The sequence below is a fragment of the Aulonocara stuartgranti genome (assembly GCF_965226115.1).
Source record: "Aulonocara stuartgranti genome assembly, chromosome: 7".
Classification (NCBI taxonomy): domain Eukaryota; kingdom Metazoa; phylum Chordata; class Actinopteri; order Cichliformes; family Cichlidae; genus Aulonocara; species Aulonocara stuartgranti.
Window position 1 is genome coordinate 29,546,363 of NC_138945.1, and position 17,458 is coordinate 29,563,820.

General features: G+C 40.2%; 1 protein-coding gene across 2 annotated transcripts in view; it reads right to left on the reverse strand.

The window, feature by feature from the left end:
- Positions 1-17,458, reverse strand: part of LOC309709880 (putative cytochrome P450 120) — a 49,969-nt gene that overhangs the window by 311 nt on the left and 32,200 nt on the right. The window contains exon 11 of one of the 2 annotated variants that reach the window (XM_082538791.1): positions 335-500. In XM_082538791.1, coding sequence (XP_082394917.1) covers positions 357-500 — 144 coding nt within the window. In that variant the 3' untranslated portion in view covers positions 335-356. Of the gene's footprint in view, positions 1-141; positions 501-17,458 lie in introns of those variants that run through there. The other variant, XM_082538790.1, reaches the window with a different exon arrangement.

Here is a 17,458-nt window from a genome sequence, read left to right on the forward strand (position 1 = left end):
TTTTTTCATAATCAAATGAACCAAATAAGACTCATAATTTGTAAAGGATATCATTTGTCATCACAAATGTAGGCTACTATAAACTGTATTATATTCAGTCTACAAGTTTAAGGTCATAAAATAAATGAATCTAAATTTCAGGTTTTCGCATGTGTTGGAATTCAACTGACTGCATATGTAGCTCAGCTTAGCTCAGTTTCATATCATTCAAGGCTCAGTGTTAGAAATGCTGCTGGTGGACTGCAGGTGGGTGTGCGCTTACGTACAAGGGTCCGTGTGTGCGTGTGCATACGTCTGGGTGTGCATCTGTGTGTGTGGGTGTGTGTAATCCTACAAGCGGCTGCAATTTGCATCTTCTATCGCGCAGCCTTGGCGAGCGTGCTCAGGTATTTGCATGTTGATCTCATTTCCATGGTTACGAGAGGAAAGAGAGCAGCACGGCAGCGGATGACAGGAGGAAAATGCAGACACCCTGACACAAACAGGTGGAGAGAAGACATCTGAAAGAGACAAACAAACAGACAGCAGGGAAAAATGTTTAACACTTTTATGGGTGGGCTGCTGTGGGAGAAAATAATATGTTTGAGTTCCCGTGAGTGTTTGGATCTATGTTGTGGAGGCTGTCTCTTTCATTTTCATGACTTCATGTGTTCACTATAAGTAAAATCTGATGGTAAAGTTGAACAAACCCTTGAAATATCCTTACTCCTATACTGCTTGTTAAAAAAATGAGGCTGTCTTGGTGCAGTACCATAGCAATTTGGTACTATGGCAACTTCCTCAAGAGACAGAAAGGTATAGGCAGTGATGGAGCAAAGGCTGACTTTTATCCATAAACTGATGCCCACATTTCCCACAATGCAGCTGAACATGACTCCCTTTTTTAGTACAACAGGAAGAATAGTAATGCCCGGGATTACAAAAATGATCTGTAATTGCCTCACTGGGTGATGTTGGAAAATCCCAAAACTGTGCCTTTAAAGATGGATGACAGGAAGCAAATAATTAAGACAAATGGACTTCAGGCCTCACTCATTATTTCTGTAGTGATTATATGATAGAATAAGGTCATTCTCACTCCTGGTATTTGCTGTAGTTGCTCTTTAGTATTCACCTGACAAGGGATATATCCTTGGTTTGATTCCAGGAGAAGACAGAAATCCCTTTGGGGTTGCACGAGGAAGGCCATCTGATGTAAAATTGTGACAAACGTCATTGTTTGCCAATTTTCTACCAAGGTTTTTCCTCTTTATTTGTCACCTTATCAGACTTGATACTTTACATCTGATTTGCCCATTTTATATATAAAAAGAAACCGAGAGTTGGAACACCATGTTTAGCGTATGTGTATGGACTGCAATGGGCAAACAGCAGGAAAAAAATGAATGAAAGGACTGTGACTGTGAGCCGGAGAGTTGACAGAAGGTGAGATGGAAGCCGACACAAAGAAAGGCAGGGTGGGAAGGAAAACGGAGAAGGTGAGGAAGAGGAGGAGGAGGGCGGGAGGTAGAAGAACAAAAGAAGAGGTGTCTACTTGTGCTGGACTGCAGCCTCTGGCATCCCATATAAACACAGACACACACGCACAACACCGCACATTACTATCAAGCCTAAACAATGCCTCCAACAGACGGGATGGTGCTGCTGCCGTAGCAACAAGGGAGAGGTGTGGGAAGGCGGAGACAGAAGCCAGGGGGGCTGCGAGGGGATTGGCCGGAAATCAGTTCTGTGCTGATGTCATCCTCCCTCCCTTTGCGCTCTCATGTCCACCCATTCATCCCCTCACATCACATCCCTCGCTGGCATGCCGTCATCTGTCAATACAGCAGACGGGAGAGAGACAGAAACACAAAGAGGGAGGATATCTCCCGCTTCTGTTTACTCCGTTTCCATCTCACACATCTGACTCTGCCCATTCCACGTTTAATTTTTGCTTATTCACAAGCTCTCCTTGTGAATAAGCTCAGGAGGACAACAGGGCTGTGAATGCAGCAGAGGCAACCAAAGGGTTATTTATTTACCCTTGTTTTTAATTGTGCACTAATGAAAGTAACAACAATGCAATAATAATAAATGTCAGTGTAAATTATATATTCACATACACAGCACAAGTATACTGTTGACTGATAGCAAGATTACAACAGCATATAAGAACAAGACACAAAAAAGGTCGCCTCTCACAGGCCCAGCTCCTTATGCCTGGATATCAAAGTGCCTTTGAGCAAAACACTGATTCCTTCTTTAGTGACAGTTTAGGTTCTGGAAAATTACTCATGGTCTTTCCTTGTCAATTCTGTGTGATATAATAAACTGGAATGTAGAGACCAGAAAATGAAGGAACACAGAAAAGAGTTTACATAAGAATGAAATAACTGAGTGTTTCAGAACAAACAAGTGGATAATGGCAATAAGACCTGTGACATTAGAGGAAAAAAGAGTAGGAAAATTGTGGAATCTAAGATTTACAGAGTCTGTCTATGTGTGCAGCAAGCATTTTGTCACTGAGGAGTCAAATATCCAAATGTCAAAGGCCACTATGTATCTGTAAAATACACAAAAGCATTTGTGTTATAGTGCAGATCATTCAGAAAGTTGTTTGCAATTCTAGTCTTGTAGCAAAACGTTTTGGTGTTTAATAATTATCACCGAAATTCAAAATGATGCTTTAAGTTCACGGTTGGTTCAAGTTTTCATTTTAAGCTACCATGTACTGTACATCCTGAGACCAAAAGTTCTTTGGTTTGGTTGTGGAGACTTGCACAGACAGACATGCAGCTAAGTGATGAAACCAACATATCTACATGTCATAGTATTCAGGGTAACTGATGAAACTCCACACTACAGGTGAAATGTTATCATATCGAGCGACCATACACAGGTGTAGAATGTAAATATCTTGGAAATCAGTTATTGTAATTGACACATATTTGAAATCCAGAAGAACTAGCACATTTTTAGCAAATTTGTGAGCAGTGTAATTAATTGCATGAATGGACAAAAAAAACAAAAAAAACGCTCTGTCTGGAAACAAAAATGACACAAAGCTTTCCAAATATCTGTGAACCTAGCATGCTAACCACTTTTATACACAATCTATGACCCTAACACAAAGCTAGCAGACAAAGAACTCTGGACCTAACATGACGGGTGCGCAAACAAGCAGCTAGAACTCAATTTACAACAACAGCAGAAATGAAAAAGGCTTGTGGGATTGTACATGTCCGCCTGTAGTCTTTCCTACACTAGAATCACTATCACCAAATTTGTTGTGACTTGCACCATGGCTTGTTTTTCTCTGACTTTGTGCCCAAACGATATTGTGCGACGTATCGAGTGATTTAAAAGTGTCGCTATTTTGAGATTACATTTTTTTATTGCATGTACATGCATGCTATGAGTAGTCAGCCATCGATGAGAGTGTGCTGAATTTCCCCATATATAGAATACAAAGTCCAAGATATGAGATAACTTAAACACCAGCATACTATAATAAAACAATACACACACACACACACACACACACACACACACACACACACACACACACGTATAGCCAAATCCATGCCTCCCTTTAATCCCATAATCCAGTGGTTAAGCCTTGACTGAGTGCTGCTACACTCTCATGAATGAGTTCGTGTTTTGTCACGTGTGACTTTGACAGAGGCAGAGAGGCAGATGTGTGTGCTTTTTTGAGAGTGAAAGTAACATGTAAGAAAAAAAATGTCCAAAAAAAAGCACGAGGAAGCAATAAAGAAAGCAAAAGAATAAAGTAAAGAGAAAGGGTGAGGGAGAGAGGTGGCATGATTTAAGCAGCGGAAGTGGGCAAGCGATGAGGTGGGGGTTGTTCCTGTTTGCAGCTGATCTATTTTTTCTCTCAGAGACATGTTGATGCTTATGCAGTGGAGATATCGCTTTTTTTTTTTTAGCTACTAAGAAATTTAACCTTGCCAGAGGAATGCTTAAAAATGCTGATTTTTAAATCAGTCATAAAGTAGTGCCCCACCAAATAATGGCAGCAGTTTCAGAGGCCTAAAGGGGTAAATTATCTACTCCTCACAAGAGCAAATGGAAACCGTCTTGCTACGTAGGAGAATATTTCTTCTCTTTTGTAACCAGTAGTACCAACTCTGGCCTGAGTTTGTGATCAGCAATGAGTGAAGTGAGGAATTATCTCCAAATCTACATTTTAGTATTTAGAAAAGCTAAAAATGCAGTCTTGATTTTAAGGAACTGTTCTAATAAACTCATATTTTATAGGTTTGAACTATTTTAAGAAAAATAGTGAGCGTATTTTAAATTTGATGGCAGCAACAAGTCTCAAAAAAATCAAGATGGGGCAACAAAAAGTTGGAAAAGTAAGCGGTACTAAAACGAAACAGCAGGTGGAACTGGCAAAAGGTAAGTAAAATGATTGGGTATAACAATTTCACAATAATGTTTCACAATTAATAGATGCAGTAGTTTTTTTTAAGCTTATTTAATTGCAAAGACTTTGAATATCTCATCCTCTACAGCACAAGGTTCAGAAAGTCTGGAGAAATCTTTGTGCGCAAGACAAAAAGCCAAAAATCAATACTGGACAATGGATCTCCCCGGGCCCTCAGGTGGCACTGCATTAAAACAGGCATGATTCTGTCATTGAACTCACTGCATAGACTCAGGAACACTTTCAGAAATCATTTTTTGTGATGCCGTGCCATCCACAACTGCAGGTTACAGCTCTATCATGCACAGAAGAAGGCATATGTGAACATGATCCAGAAACATCATCATCTTCTCGGGCTCATCAAAGCTCATTCAACATGAAATGAGGCAAAGTGGGAAACTGACCTATGGTCAGATGAACCAACATGGATGCCACTTTCCCCACAATGAAGAAGAGAGGGACCATCCAGCTCGTTCACAGTTTTCAGTTCAAAACACTGCATGGTATGGAGGTGCGTTAGTGCCTATGAAATTGGCATCTACATATCTAAAAGGCACATCAATGTTGGGAAGTATATACAGGTTTTAAAGCCACATATGTTCCTATCTTTTAGGCCATATTTTATTACTGCATCTATTCCAACAGCATGCGTCACAGTGGAAGAGTCCAGATGCTGAAGTTGCGTGACTGCAGTCCAGACCTTTCATCAGCTGAAAATATTCGGTAAATCATGAAATGAAAACATAACAAAGAAGACCAGAACTGTTGGAAAAGAAAACTTTTGTGAAAAGAATGTGAATAAGATGTTGGGTTTATGAGATTTACAAATGGTTGGATTCTGTTTGTATTTGCATTTTACACAGCAACCCAACTTTCTCAGGGTTGGGTTTGTATATTATAGATTTATCTGCATTTCTCTTGCTTGTCTGTCACAGACAACAAATGTTGCTTTTATACCTTCATTCTTCGTGATTGAGTTCAATGGCAAAATGCTTTGGGCTTTCGTGCCAGTGTAATGTTTGCCCAGTCCTGTTTGTGGAGACTGCATGCGTTAATGAGTAATACATCTAACAGGTCACCAGCTACTTATCCCCATTTCAATGCAACTTAGCAGGGACACACACACACACACACACACACACACACACACACACACACACACACACTCACACCAGTTTCCTTATTTGTTTTTTTCTTGCCCACTTCCTTCTTAGCCTTAAGCACAAACAGCCTGACTTCTCCCATGAATGAGCCTCAGTTTGTGGAAACTATTTGTGCAATTTTCAGTTTTATCCTAAAGGCTGTTACTTTTAATTGAATGCAAACCCCCCCAAACAATAAATACGATAACCACAGAAAATATAATAGAAGTAAAATTGTAGTTTTCAAAAGATTCATATAGAAATTGAACCCTTTTTGTAAAGTATCTTTGGACAGAGACTAGCTTTGTTTAGCTGCTGAGCACACTATCTCTGGTCATTGCTCCAGATTCACTGACAAGATGAGAAAGTGGTGACAAACAACAAAATCTTTTTTTCTTTTTTTCTAAGACGCTAAATAAATTAACCTCTGTGAGGAGCACTATGAATACCTACAATCCACATTACAGTGTGAATCAGCTTGGTTTCCCCTTTGCCTCTATCTCTTTCTCTCTCTGTCTTTCTCACACACACACACACACAGAAAAACTCACTCGTCATTCAAATATCACTGCATATTTTGAATAGTCAAAGCAGCACAGGATGAAACAGTGAGATATATTCAAAGCTATTCACATTGTGTATGACTACAGCATTCAAACTACGTTTTTTAAATTACCGCATTAAGACAAATATTGTTTCAGTTGATGTGAACACGATTACGATCGTGGCCAAGATGAAGCTATTGCTCTTTTGTGGTACCTTCCTGTCATAAATACTGTCTCACAGCCTGGGCATGAGTCCAGAATGCTTTAATATTTGGCATTTGGCATGATATAAACAGTCTAGTGCGGAGGGGTGTACAGACAGTTGGACTGCCAAAGAGCAATGACGATAGGCAGTCATCATGTAGTGGAAGATATTAAACAGTGCCCACCAGAGTTTTGCATCACTTACTGTTAATGCTTACGTTCTATTGGAAGCTTTTCTCCTGTACTGAATACTTGTACTTGGTGTGTGTGAATGGGCTGTTACCTGACGTCAAAACTGAAGCCTTCTCCCACACCGAACAGTCCATTTGACTGTTTTTATATGAATAGCTTGGGTTAAATGCACCAACAGAGACATTAATGAATGCCCCGGTGACACTAGAGTGAAAACAGGAAAATCTATGGTTGCCTGTGGATTGCATTGATTTATTTTGCTAATGGAGAACAATTAAAAATAGTTGTGGTAACCAACTGGTTGCTCAGAGGTTGGCCATGCAAGACCCTCAACCTCTAAGCAACCATCTTTTGATCGTAATACGATTGCACAGGTCGCCTGGTGGGGGGCAGCCTATTTCCAAGCCTATTTGGAAGAGAGTTCCAACAGATTGTTCTGACTCAACTGGATGACAAATATTGCATGATACTAACCCCAGGTTGTTCTGCGGTGCATCCTTCTGAGTGTGAACATTAGATAGAAAGCACTTACGTGGAAAGAGCATAGAAAAAAAGTGCTTGGGTGAATGAGGCAAGTTGTGTAAAGCACTTTGAGTGCTCAGAGTAGAAAAGCACTATGTAAGAACCAGTCCATTTACCATTTAATTGTCAGCTTGAACCAAACTGATAGCAGACTGACTCTGTCTGACTGATAGACCAAAATTGCCCTGAAGATGATAAGTGGTCACAGACCTAGTCCCTGTCTTTGAAGCAACCATTTCAAAGACAAAGACACAGCAAGTTCATGGCGGCCATAGCTTTTATTGTGCCATAGTCTCTAACCATTATTTTCCCCAAAGTGACTGCAGCATAATTTTACGAGTAACTTTAATGGCGGCAACTATTCACTAGCGTTAAACTCAGACACACAGTTCGCACAACAAGCTAACTGCAAGTTGTTTGTCAGCTAGCTGCTAAGCTAGGAAGCTTGTCTGCTTATGTGCCACATAAGCAGACAAGCTTCCCTTTGCTAAAATTTGCCAGAAGAACGAGTTAGGTCATGTTACATCTAGCGATGCCGGAATGTGACCAAAAAATGCAAAAAATCAAGTTCAACATCCGCAGGTCATTCAGTTCATGGAGGAAGCTTTATTTTGGTCTGCAGATCAAAAGAGTTCCCATAATCTTAAGTCAAATAATAAGGGATAAATAAACACTCACTGTCAACATGCCTTACTATTGGTACACAGCATGAGTTTGCCATTCAAAGTTCACCAGTCTTGATTGAGTCAATCCACTGGAATAAACGGCCTTTTACCTAGATTTGCAACTTGATATCCACCTATTTAAGACAATAAAACAAAATGAAACGAAATATACAGCATACAATAAACACTTGAATGTGTGCACAAAGTAAACCGTTTAATAACCGTTAAAAACCTTTACATTTTAATGGGTCATCTTCTTCTTCTTCTTTTTGTGACTGGCTCATCCACAGTGTATTTGTGAATGAATGACTGTGAGGATTATCTGCAGGTCAAAAACAGGGAGGACTAACGCGTGACAGGCCGCATGTGTGTATGTGAGTGTGTGTGTGTCTGACATGTGGCAGTGTAAGCAGAACACAGACGCAGGGATTAAAGACAGGAAACAGCTTGCTGTTGAAACCCTTTCCACATCTGCACAACAACACACACACACACACACACACACACACACACACACACACACACACACACACACACACACACACACACACACACTGTTGGCTGTTTACGTGTCACTCTCTTGTAGTTTGTTTGTAAACGGTTCAATTAATTTGGAAATCTGTATGCAAAAGTTGTAAATTTTCCTACTGCACACAAACAAAGACACACACAACCAGGCACCACTCTCTGTGTTATGTGGCAGAGGTGCATCTGACCTGACACAGGTTGACGTCATTAGTCTGTCATATTTTTTTGTCTGAGAGTGTGACAGAGCAACAAACTGTGGTTACTAAGGCAACGACTGGGTGTGGTAGCAAGTATGACCAGAAATGACAGGTAGAGACGCAAAAATACGTATTTGTACATAGGTCCTCAAATGCATTTATAAAGAAAAGCAAACTACGCTGAACTCACGCTGACCTGTGTCTCCTATGACGTCCTGTTTATTTTCCTAGAAAACAACAAGAAGGCCAGCTGACCATGATACAGGATATAGGAGGAGGGGAGACAGGGGTAGGACGGGAGATTAATAGGGGAGGAACAGGAGGAAGTGGAGTGTCCTTGTTAATGTGACATTGTCACATTTAAGTGACTAGATTTCCTGTGTGTGACTGTGTGTGTTTGTGTATGAGTGCATTGAGTCAACTGCCCAATTGCTTGACAGCCAACATTACCAACACACAAGTGAAAATCTCCCTCCCCGCCTCCCTGGTGGCTCCTTGGTGGCTCAGAATGAAACTCTGGGTTTGAGGTGTTATCACAATCTGCCGCAGTACAGCATCGCTGAATCACTCTATGTACTGTCTGTGGTAAGATTTGACAAGCTATCATTTCCTGTCTGTTTCCTACAGTACTCATGTGTCTCCCTCAGCAGTAAAAATAAGCACCAACAAAGTCACGATGAAATGTAAGGTTTTAGTTGTTTCCACCCTTTTATTCAAACTCTGTGGTGCCCCATGAGATTTAAATAATAAAGCCGTTAACTGTTAAAACTAATGTTGCTTTTTAACTGTTTTTTGTTTTTTTTGTTTTTTTTTGCTATAGTCTGCAGTGTGGGAAGATTTCTTTTCACCTACGCTTCTTCAAAATGAATTCAAGACATGCAGATTTGAAAATTTGGTTGTATTATGCAATCATGTCAAAGTTTGGTTTAGTTCCAGTTAGTTTCCACTGTGGGTTTGTTTGGAACAATTATCACATTACAGACACAACATATAATCTGTAGCCAGTCACAAAAATACATATACATCAATGGATCCTAGAACATGTTGGGTTAAAAGATTTAACAACACTGACAAACACATGATTTTTAATAAACATGTTTCTCAGCAACTCTGTACTACACTGTAAGAAATTGTTAACTGTTACGAACTAACTACTTCTGTCAACTTTTCTATTTCAGCTAATTTAGTGACTCATATATGGTATATTTTTACATTAAAACCTTGGATAGTGCAACTCAAGATCAGAAAAAAGCAGTGAGAATTGGACTGGCTGCTAAAGACGACCAATTTAAATTCACGGAACGATAAAAATACTAAGTAGATGGAGGCGAGAGCAGTGCAATCATGACTCTGATGCATGCGTTTTATTTTTAATTCTATGAGTCAACGTTTCAGCAAATACTGCCCCGGAAAAACCCACAGTAGTGTATAGGGCATATTCACCTACAACTTGAATCACCACATAGGAAAAAACAAAAATCTAAACAGAGGTCATTAACAGCCAGACTTTTCAGTTCATATTGATGTTTATGCTCGGATAAATGAAAAACATAAAGGAAAAGATTTATTCCAATTAGTCAGTGATTTGCCCATACTGCATGACTACTATATAAATATAGACGATGGAGAAACTAACAACCAACACCACACTATCCAGTGGCCCTACCGATGAGGGCACTGCTGTTCTGAAAATGACTAATCACATTAGGATAGAAATGTTTATCTGCAACAATACAACTTTGTATGGAATCATGTGGGTCTAAATCACGACACCAAATGACTCCACGGCACAGCAGAGCCACTCATTCCTCACTGTAAGTCAAGGATTAAGATTTTTGTTTCATTTAACCCCATGATTATCATTTGGTATTTTACTGCTCAAACTTAGCAGCTTTTTAATTTAAATAACACGAACTTTTTCATGCTCTTTTGCCTAAGTTTGTTGTAACAACTGGCTAGTATAGTTACTGTTACCTTCCTATTCCATTTTCTCTGACCTCCGCAACACTTTTTTATTTTGCTCAAAGATTTATTCAAAACTTTTTTCCACACCTTAGCACTTTCACACACATTCACACTCCAATGAAAGAGAGCTGCTCATTGGATTCTTTCTTTTTTTTAGACAACTCTCTGTAAACGTAAAGATGGTTGTGCAGTGAAATCCCAGTAGATCAGCATTTTCTGACATACTCAACAACCAACAACAATACAAATGTGTATTCCCTTTCATGTGATTGGCTGATTAGATATTTGTCTTAATGAACAGTTGAACAAGTACACTTAATAAAGTCTGTGAGTGTATGTATCATAAAACCATGAGGGTAAACAAAGGCATAATTGATCTGAGTAAGTTAACCTCCATTAAGCTGTGTCATGTTCCTCATCACATGGGAAATTGTTAACACTATAACACATGTGCTTTTGTGTTTTTTCTTCAAATTTCTCTTTATGAGCAGGACCTGAAAACTTTGAAGTTTTAGTGACAAGCTTTTCTTAAAAGTTGCTGAACTTCCCGAGTCACCTGTAATGGTCAAACTGCTCTCTGCTGTAACAGGTTAGCGCAACTTCACATGGTTCTCATTCTGCTTAATCTAATCTGACGTATCCTTTTTTAGGATTAACTTCCAAGCAGGCCACAAAATAGCATTATATTTCAGAAGTGAGGGTCGAGTCACATTTACTGGACCTCTCCGCTGACCTTATTGTGTTGTGGCTGATATGACATGATATTTTGCTCTTTAAAAGCACACTCCATTATCCACTTTGACTTTGCCATGGATACCAATTGTATGTTTTCGCTGCAAGCCATTTTGCCTGTGCCCTTTGCTTTAACGTGTTGTCTATAAATACCTACCCCTTGGTAAGGGCAACTTTTGAACAATATTTATCGTGTTTTGCTGTGAGAATGTGAGGACCTTACGTAATTGGACCAGAGATTGGACCAAATTCAGGGAACCAAAGATAGTTAAAGGGATTTTCTTTTAAAAAAAAAAAAAGATGACAGCATTGCTTGTTTCAGATACGTCCTACTAATCAGTGCCCACTCTCACCGCAGGGGAAATGCTTCCATACTGAAAATGTTTCCCATGAATTAAGCCTTGAGCAGCGTCACACAAATGCCTCAGGATTGTGCTTTAAAGGAACTGAAACTTGTGGTTGCCAGGAAACACTTGATAATATTTTAGGCCACTTCTCTCATTTGCTGTCTCCGGCTGGGAATTCTTCCCATCTGTGCTGCTCTTGAAATTCACCTTGTTTATCATATTCAGCAAAGACACTATTGTGGGTAGTTTACTTAATTATATCTTTAACTCTTGAAACCATTGAAACCCCAAGAGGGAAATACACTGAAGGTTTTGTTGGAAGTCAGTCCTACATCCACACAGAGGCCATCCTTCAGTCTCTAAAAATATATATTTTTGTGCAAGTATTTTCCCAGTGTTGAAACGGCTGTTATCCTTTCTAATTATCCAAAGACAAACATCTCCTCCTAAGCTCCCAATGGGATACATTTCCAAGGAAAAACAGGATGGGGAACACAGGGATGACACAATTAAAATAAGTCTAAATGTGTCTTATTCTGTCCAAAGACAGTTCTTACATAATAAAAACACAAATATTACATTTCACCACATGTGCTCAGATTGGACATTTTTAGATGGGCTAAACTAAAATCGAACTAAAAACTTGAAGAATTACTCTATGAGAGTTTGTTGTTTTTGATCTTCTGTATTTATCCCCTTTGTCGTGGTGGTGTTAAGTACTATTTTTGTTTGCTTCATTTTTTCTTAGCTTTTTTAATCTATAAAGTAAGTATGTCCACTTTCAGTCCTCTGATTATTATTACAGTGTATTTCTGCACTATAATGGCATATTTCTATATGTCATATAATGGTAAATTGTGCTGTTCGTTTCTTGTGACCTTGCTTTGCTGCTTGTGGTCAATAGTGTGGTTAGACTCACTGCATTAGTCTAAAAACAAAATGTTGAAACAAGGAAACTGACCCTCCAAAAGTTGATTCTGTTCATCTGGACGTAGCGTTTTGTGGGAGAAACGTTTCGTCACGGAAACTGACATATTATTATCAATTTCCTAATAATATTGTATCAGTTCTGTGTTCCTGTTGACAACACACTTCTTTAGGCAGTTAAATCACTGTACTTAACAGGGACATTGTGTTCATTCACATTACTTTAGTCTGCATGAACACATTTGCATGCCGATATTTTCACCTACTATGTGAAATACAATAGAGGCTCTTTCCAAAAAGAAAGAGTGCTGTCATTGGTCAGCTGTCTTTAGCACTAGGAGTGCAACTAAAGAAGATTTAGACGCCTACATGCTTAAGTTTTACATAATTTGCAATGCTTTCATCTTATGGATATGAACTTACTTATTAAACTGTGAAAACACTCAATTATCAACACAGCTCCAGTTCGATCTCTTCACATATTTATGTATATTGTTACAAACCCCCATTTTCTCACTTTTTTCATTATCAGTTGTGGACATCAGCTTAAAAATTTAAATTAACACTAACATAAACAGAATATTTGTAGGACGAACGCCAAGGTGTGAGGAAAAAAATGTGTATTCCCTATTCATTTAGTAAGCGGTTGCTGGTAGTTTCTAAAATTGAAATTGGTTGCGAGATATTTGTGGTCTTGCAGGGTCTTTCTGTGTGGAGTGCATGTCCTCCCCGTGTTTGCGTGGGTTCTCCCCGGGTACTCCGGCTTCCTCCCACAGTCCAAAGACATGCACTTTGTGGGGATAGGTTAATTGAAAAATCTAAATTGTCCATAGGTGTGAATGCGGGAGTGAATGTGAGTGCGACTGGTTGTCTGTCCTGTGTGTTGGCCCTGCGACAGACTGGTGACCTGTCCAGGGCGTACCCCGCCTCTCGCCCTATGACAGCAGGGATAGGCTCCTGCAACCCTGAAAAGGATAAGCGGAAGCGAATGGATGGATATTTGTGGTCTTACACTGAAACCCTCCTAATTTCTTTGATTACTAGCAGAATATCGCAGTTGCCTGTTGCATGGAAGATGTCAAATTTTCTCTTAACCCTTACCAACTGTTCACTAAGCAGTACTGAAACAGTCAAAACTGCAACACAAACTGGAAACTGAGACAAATTCCCATCAAAGTAAAAGCTGTGCTTTCTGAAAGCTGTTGGCTGCAGCAGTAAGGCACAACTTCTACTTTGAAGATGAACATTCTTCATTTCTGGTTTCTGTTCTAACCCTTTTTTCAAGTTAGTTAGTAGCTGGCAAGTGTTTGCAAGACAAGTTAGCATTTTCAGTGGACACTGTTACTTTCCCCTATAAAAGGTCCAGGTGATGAGGGAAAGTAACAAACAGTGTCCAGGTTGAAAAAAGGAGACAGGGAGGCAAAATGGTTAGATTTAAAAAAAAAAAAAAAGAAAAGAAAAGGATTTTATAAATGTTTCTATTACTAACTAAACGAAATGAGACGGAAAAGCCGCTAACACATTTTAAAGAAAGAAAACAACAAAGCTCAGATGTTGGTCAATAAAATGAAAAAAGGGGTTAGTACCAAAACACACTCCTCTCCACAGAGTCAGAACAATCAACCACCATACACACAGCTAACTAGCTGCAACCCAACAAGGCTCTCTGGCAGTAAAGCTCACCTTTCTCTGGCCTTAAGTATTCTTAACTGCTGATGGGAGTCAGCTGTACAAAAAAATGTGGCAAAAAGGCAGGAGAGATCGCTTAACATCCATCAGGTCACTGGCAAAATGCTTTGATTAAACCCCGCACCCTTTTTCAGCCTCACAATTTACGTGTCACTTACACTACAGTGAGCTAAGCTGGCACTCTATAGTTTCCCCCTTTTAAAGAATTTACACTTTTTGCAATACCTAAATAGAACAACTTTTTGTGCAAACATTTTAATGCTAAAATGTACGAGACTTCATTTTAAATGTAACATTTTGTAATTTCTTACAATTTGCCTTTTCAGTATGCAGCTATAACAAAACCCAAGCCTGTCATGTGAGGCTGTATGCAGGAAGGAGTGGTGGTAAGGAGGACTCAATGTGCAGACGCTCGGAGGCAGAAAGTAAAGTCAAACTTAGATTTATTGCTAGATGGCAAATAGAGAACTGGGCAGGCGGGCACAGCATGAAATGAGGGTAGATCACAACACAGACCAAAGAAAACACAGGGTTTAAATCCACAGAGGGAGCAATCGTGGAATGAGAGACAGGAGGGAAACACAGCTGGGGCAAATCAGGGCTAACGAGACAAAGGAAGCAAAACCAGACACATTAACATGAGATACGGACTTTCAAAGTAAAACAGGAACCACAGACTGAACTCACAGACACAGACTCACAAGCAGGCACCGCAACAGAGGGAAGAGAGACGTGGGACCGGGGCAGGCACAGACACTGACTGGACACAGAATAGGGGGAGTATGGAAACCAAAACGTAAGAACTGCATAATCACACACCAAGAAGAACTGGGGAAAACAGAAATGCAAAACAGAAACCAAAACCATCGCAATAATAAACTAAGATCAGAACACAAATAAAGGTACAAAACTGAACGCTGAACGGAATGCTGTTGTTATTTGACACTATATAAATAATATTTAATTTACTTTAAATTTAGCAAGAGAAGCTGCTCTGGCAATTACAAAAAGGTCAGACTATAATGCAGCTTCTCATTCTTTTTGTGAGGCATACCAAAGTACCTGTATGTTACATAGTGATGTGAATAAGTCACAGAAATAAAAGCTGGACTTCAAATGAGGTGGGTATTGGATAACTGGATACTGGGTTTTGCAACTACAGAATTTTTATCACGTGCAAAATAAACAGAAGTGAAAGTTGGACTCTTAGTGTCAGTGTCCTGACATTTTAATCTGAACTGTGTGAGCTTGGTTAAAGCTGTAAAACAAACAAGCCTGGTATTGCTGTCTCTGTAACTCAGCGTGTTAGCAGGCGACTTTCCTAATGGCTAAGGATAAACATGCTTTTCAGAGGTGTAACTCCAAGGAAAACTGCACTGCACTGAGGGTAAAAAAACAGCAGTATTTGTGGATGCTGTTTCCTTGTTTCTTTTTACTCCTTGTCTGCTCAATTGCGTGCACACTGAGGGGAATGGGGCATGATCTGTTTTTTAAATATGAATATATATATCTCATATATATATATATATATATATATATATCACTGTCTGAGCAAAAACATGGCTCTTTTCCTGGACAAATATCTTATTTTATGTAAAATGTTAACTCTAACTAACAACACAAAGGAACATATTTACCGTTAAACATGCATATCATTACCAAAATCCCAAACTTAAGCAAAAATTTCATTTTAGTAGCAATACTTAAGAGATTTTATATTCTTAGTAGACTCCCGTACACTTTCTCTGGCATCACAGATTCATGTTTTAGTGACAGTTTTAAAAGGTGGATCATTATAAATGATTATATAAGTATCTGCAACACCACATTGGAACATTTTGCCCTTTGCAACACTGTATAGCTCCTGGATGTTTTTAACAGTCCCCTCCAATTCCGCCTCCTCCTCTTTTTTCTTCTCGAGCGGACGTCACCAGAGACATAACTATTACCCCGGCAGCTAAAAACAGGTCAAGTGTTGCTCCGTGATGTTGGCTGCAGTCCCAAGGAGAGGAAAAGGTGGTGAGATGGAGGGCAGCGATATGGGAGCAGTAGAAAGTGTTTAAAAGACAGAGTGAGTACATGTCACAGAGAGAGCGAGGGGGGAGTCTAGAGAGCGATGCTTTTACTCAACTGTGTTCCCGGCCTGCAACTCCCCTGTTTCCTCTCTGGCTCTCCCACTCTCCCTCTCACATTACGACCGGAACATCATGGAACGACACTTTGATTTTGAAATCATAATGACAGTCACAACAGGATAGTGAGTCTTAAAATAGTCTCCATGCACAGTAGCCTACGATTTTCAAGGTCAAGGTATTGCCTATGCAAAGAATAAAAGCAGCAGGGCAGATTGGTTTAATTAATTCCTATCCACACATCAGAGTGATCATTTCAGTTCAATTTTGTTGATGCCAGAGGTCACAGGAGGATGGCCAGATTGATTCGTGCTGATAGGAAGGCAACAATAGCCCAAATACCCACTTGTTCCAACCAATGTATGCTGAATGCACAACACATGGGACCTTAAAGCAGATGGGCTACAGCGGCAGAAGACCACACTGTGTGTCACTCCTGTCAGCTAAGAACTGGAAATTGAGGCTACAGTTCACACTGGCTCACCAAAACTGGGCAACAGATGACTGGAACAATGTTGCCTGGTCTGATAAGTCTTGATTTCTGATGCAATATTCAGATGGTATGGTTCAACTTTTATGCTCGTTTTGAGCGAGGGAACCCCACAACCACAACCAAAGCAGACATGACGCCAGACCACCAACCTATGACTCTCTCCCCCACCGATGTAGGAGCGGTGCTGAGCAGGATCAATGTCCACAAGGCTGCAGGTCCCGATGGCATCCCCGGGCGTGTTCTCAGAGCGTGTTCTGGGGAGCTTGCAGGAGTACTCACAGACATATTCAATCTGTCCTTGGCCCACGCTGTGGTACCGGCCTGCTTCAAATCCACCTCCATCGTCCCGATACCCAAAAACTCCAACCCATCTTGCCTCAATGATTACCGCCCAGTAGCACTCACCCCCATCATCACTAAGTGCTTAGAGCAGCTGGTCCTAGCACACTTCAAATCCTGTCTCCCCCCCACCCTGGACCCCCACCAATTCGCATACCGCCGGAACAGGAGCACAGAGGATGCAGTCTCCATCGCAATGCACTCTGTCCTCTCACACCTGGACAACAACAACACCTACGCCAGAATGCTGTTTATAGACTTCAGTTCAGCATTCAATACAATCCACCCCTCACAACTCATCAGGAAACTGACAGACCTGGGTATCAGTTCCCTCATCTGCAAATGGTTACTGGACTTCCTGACCAACCGCCCCCAACATGTCCGGCTGGATAACCGCTGCTCATCTACCATCA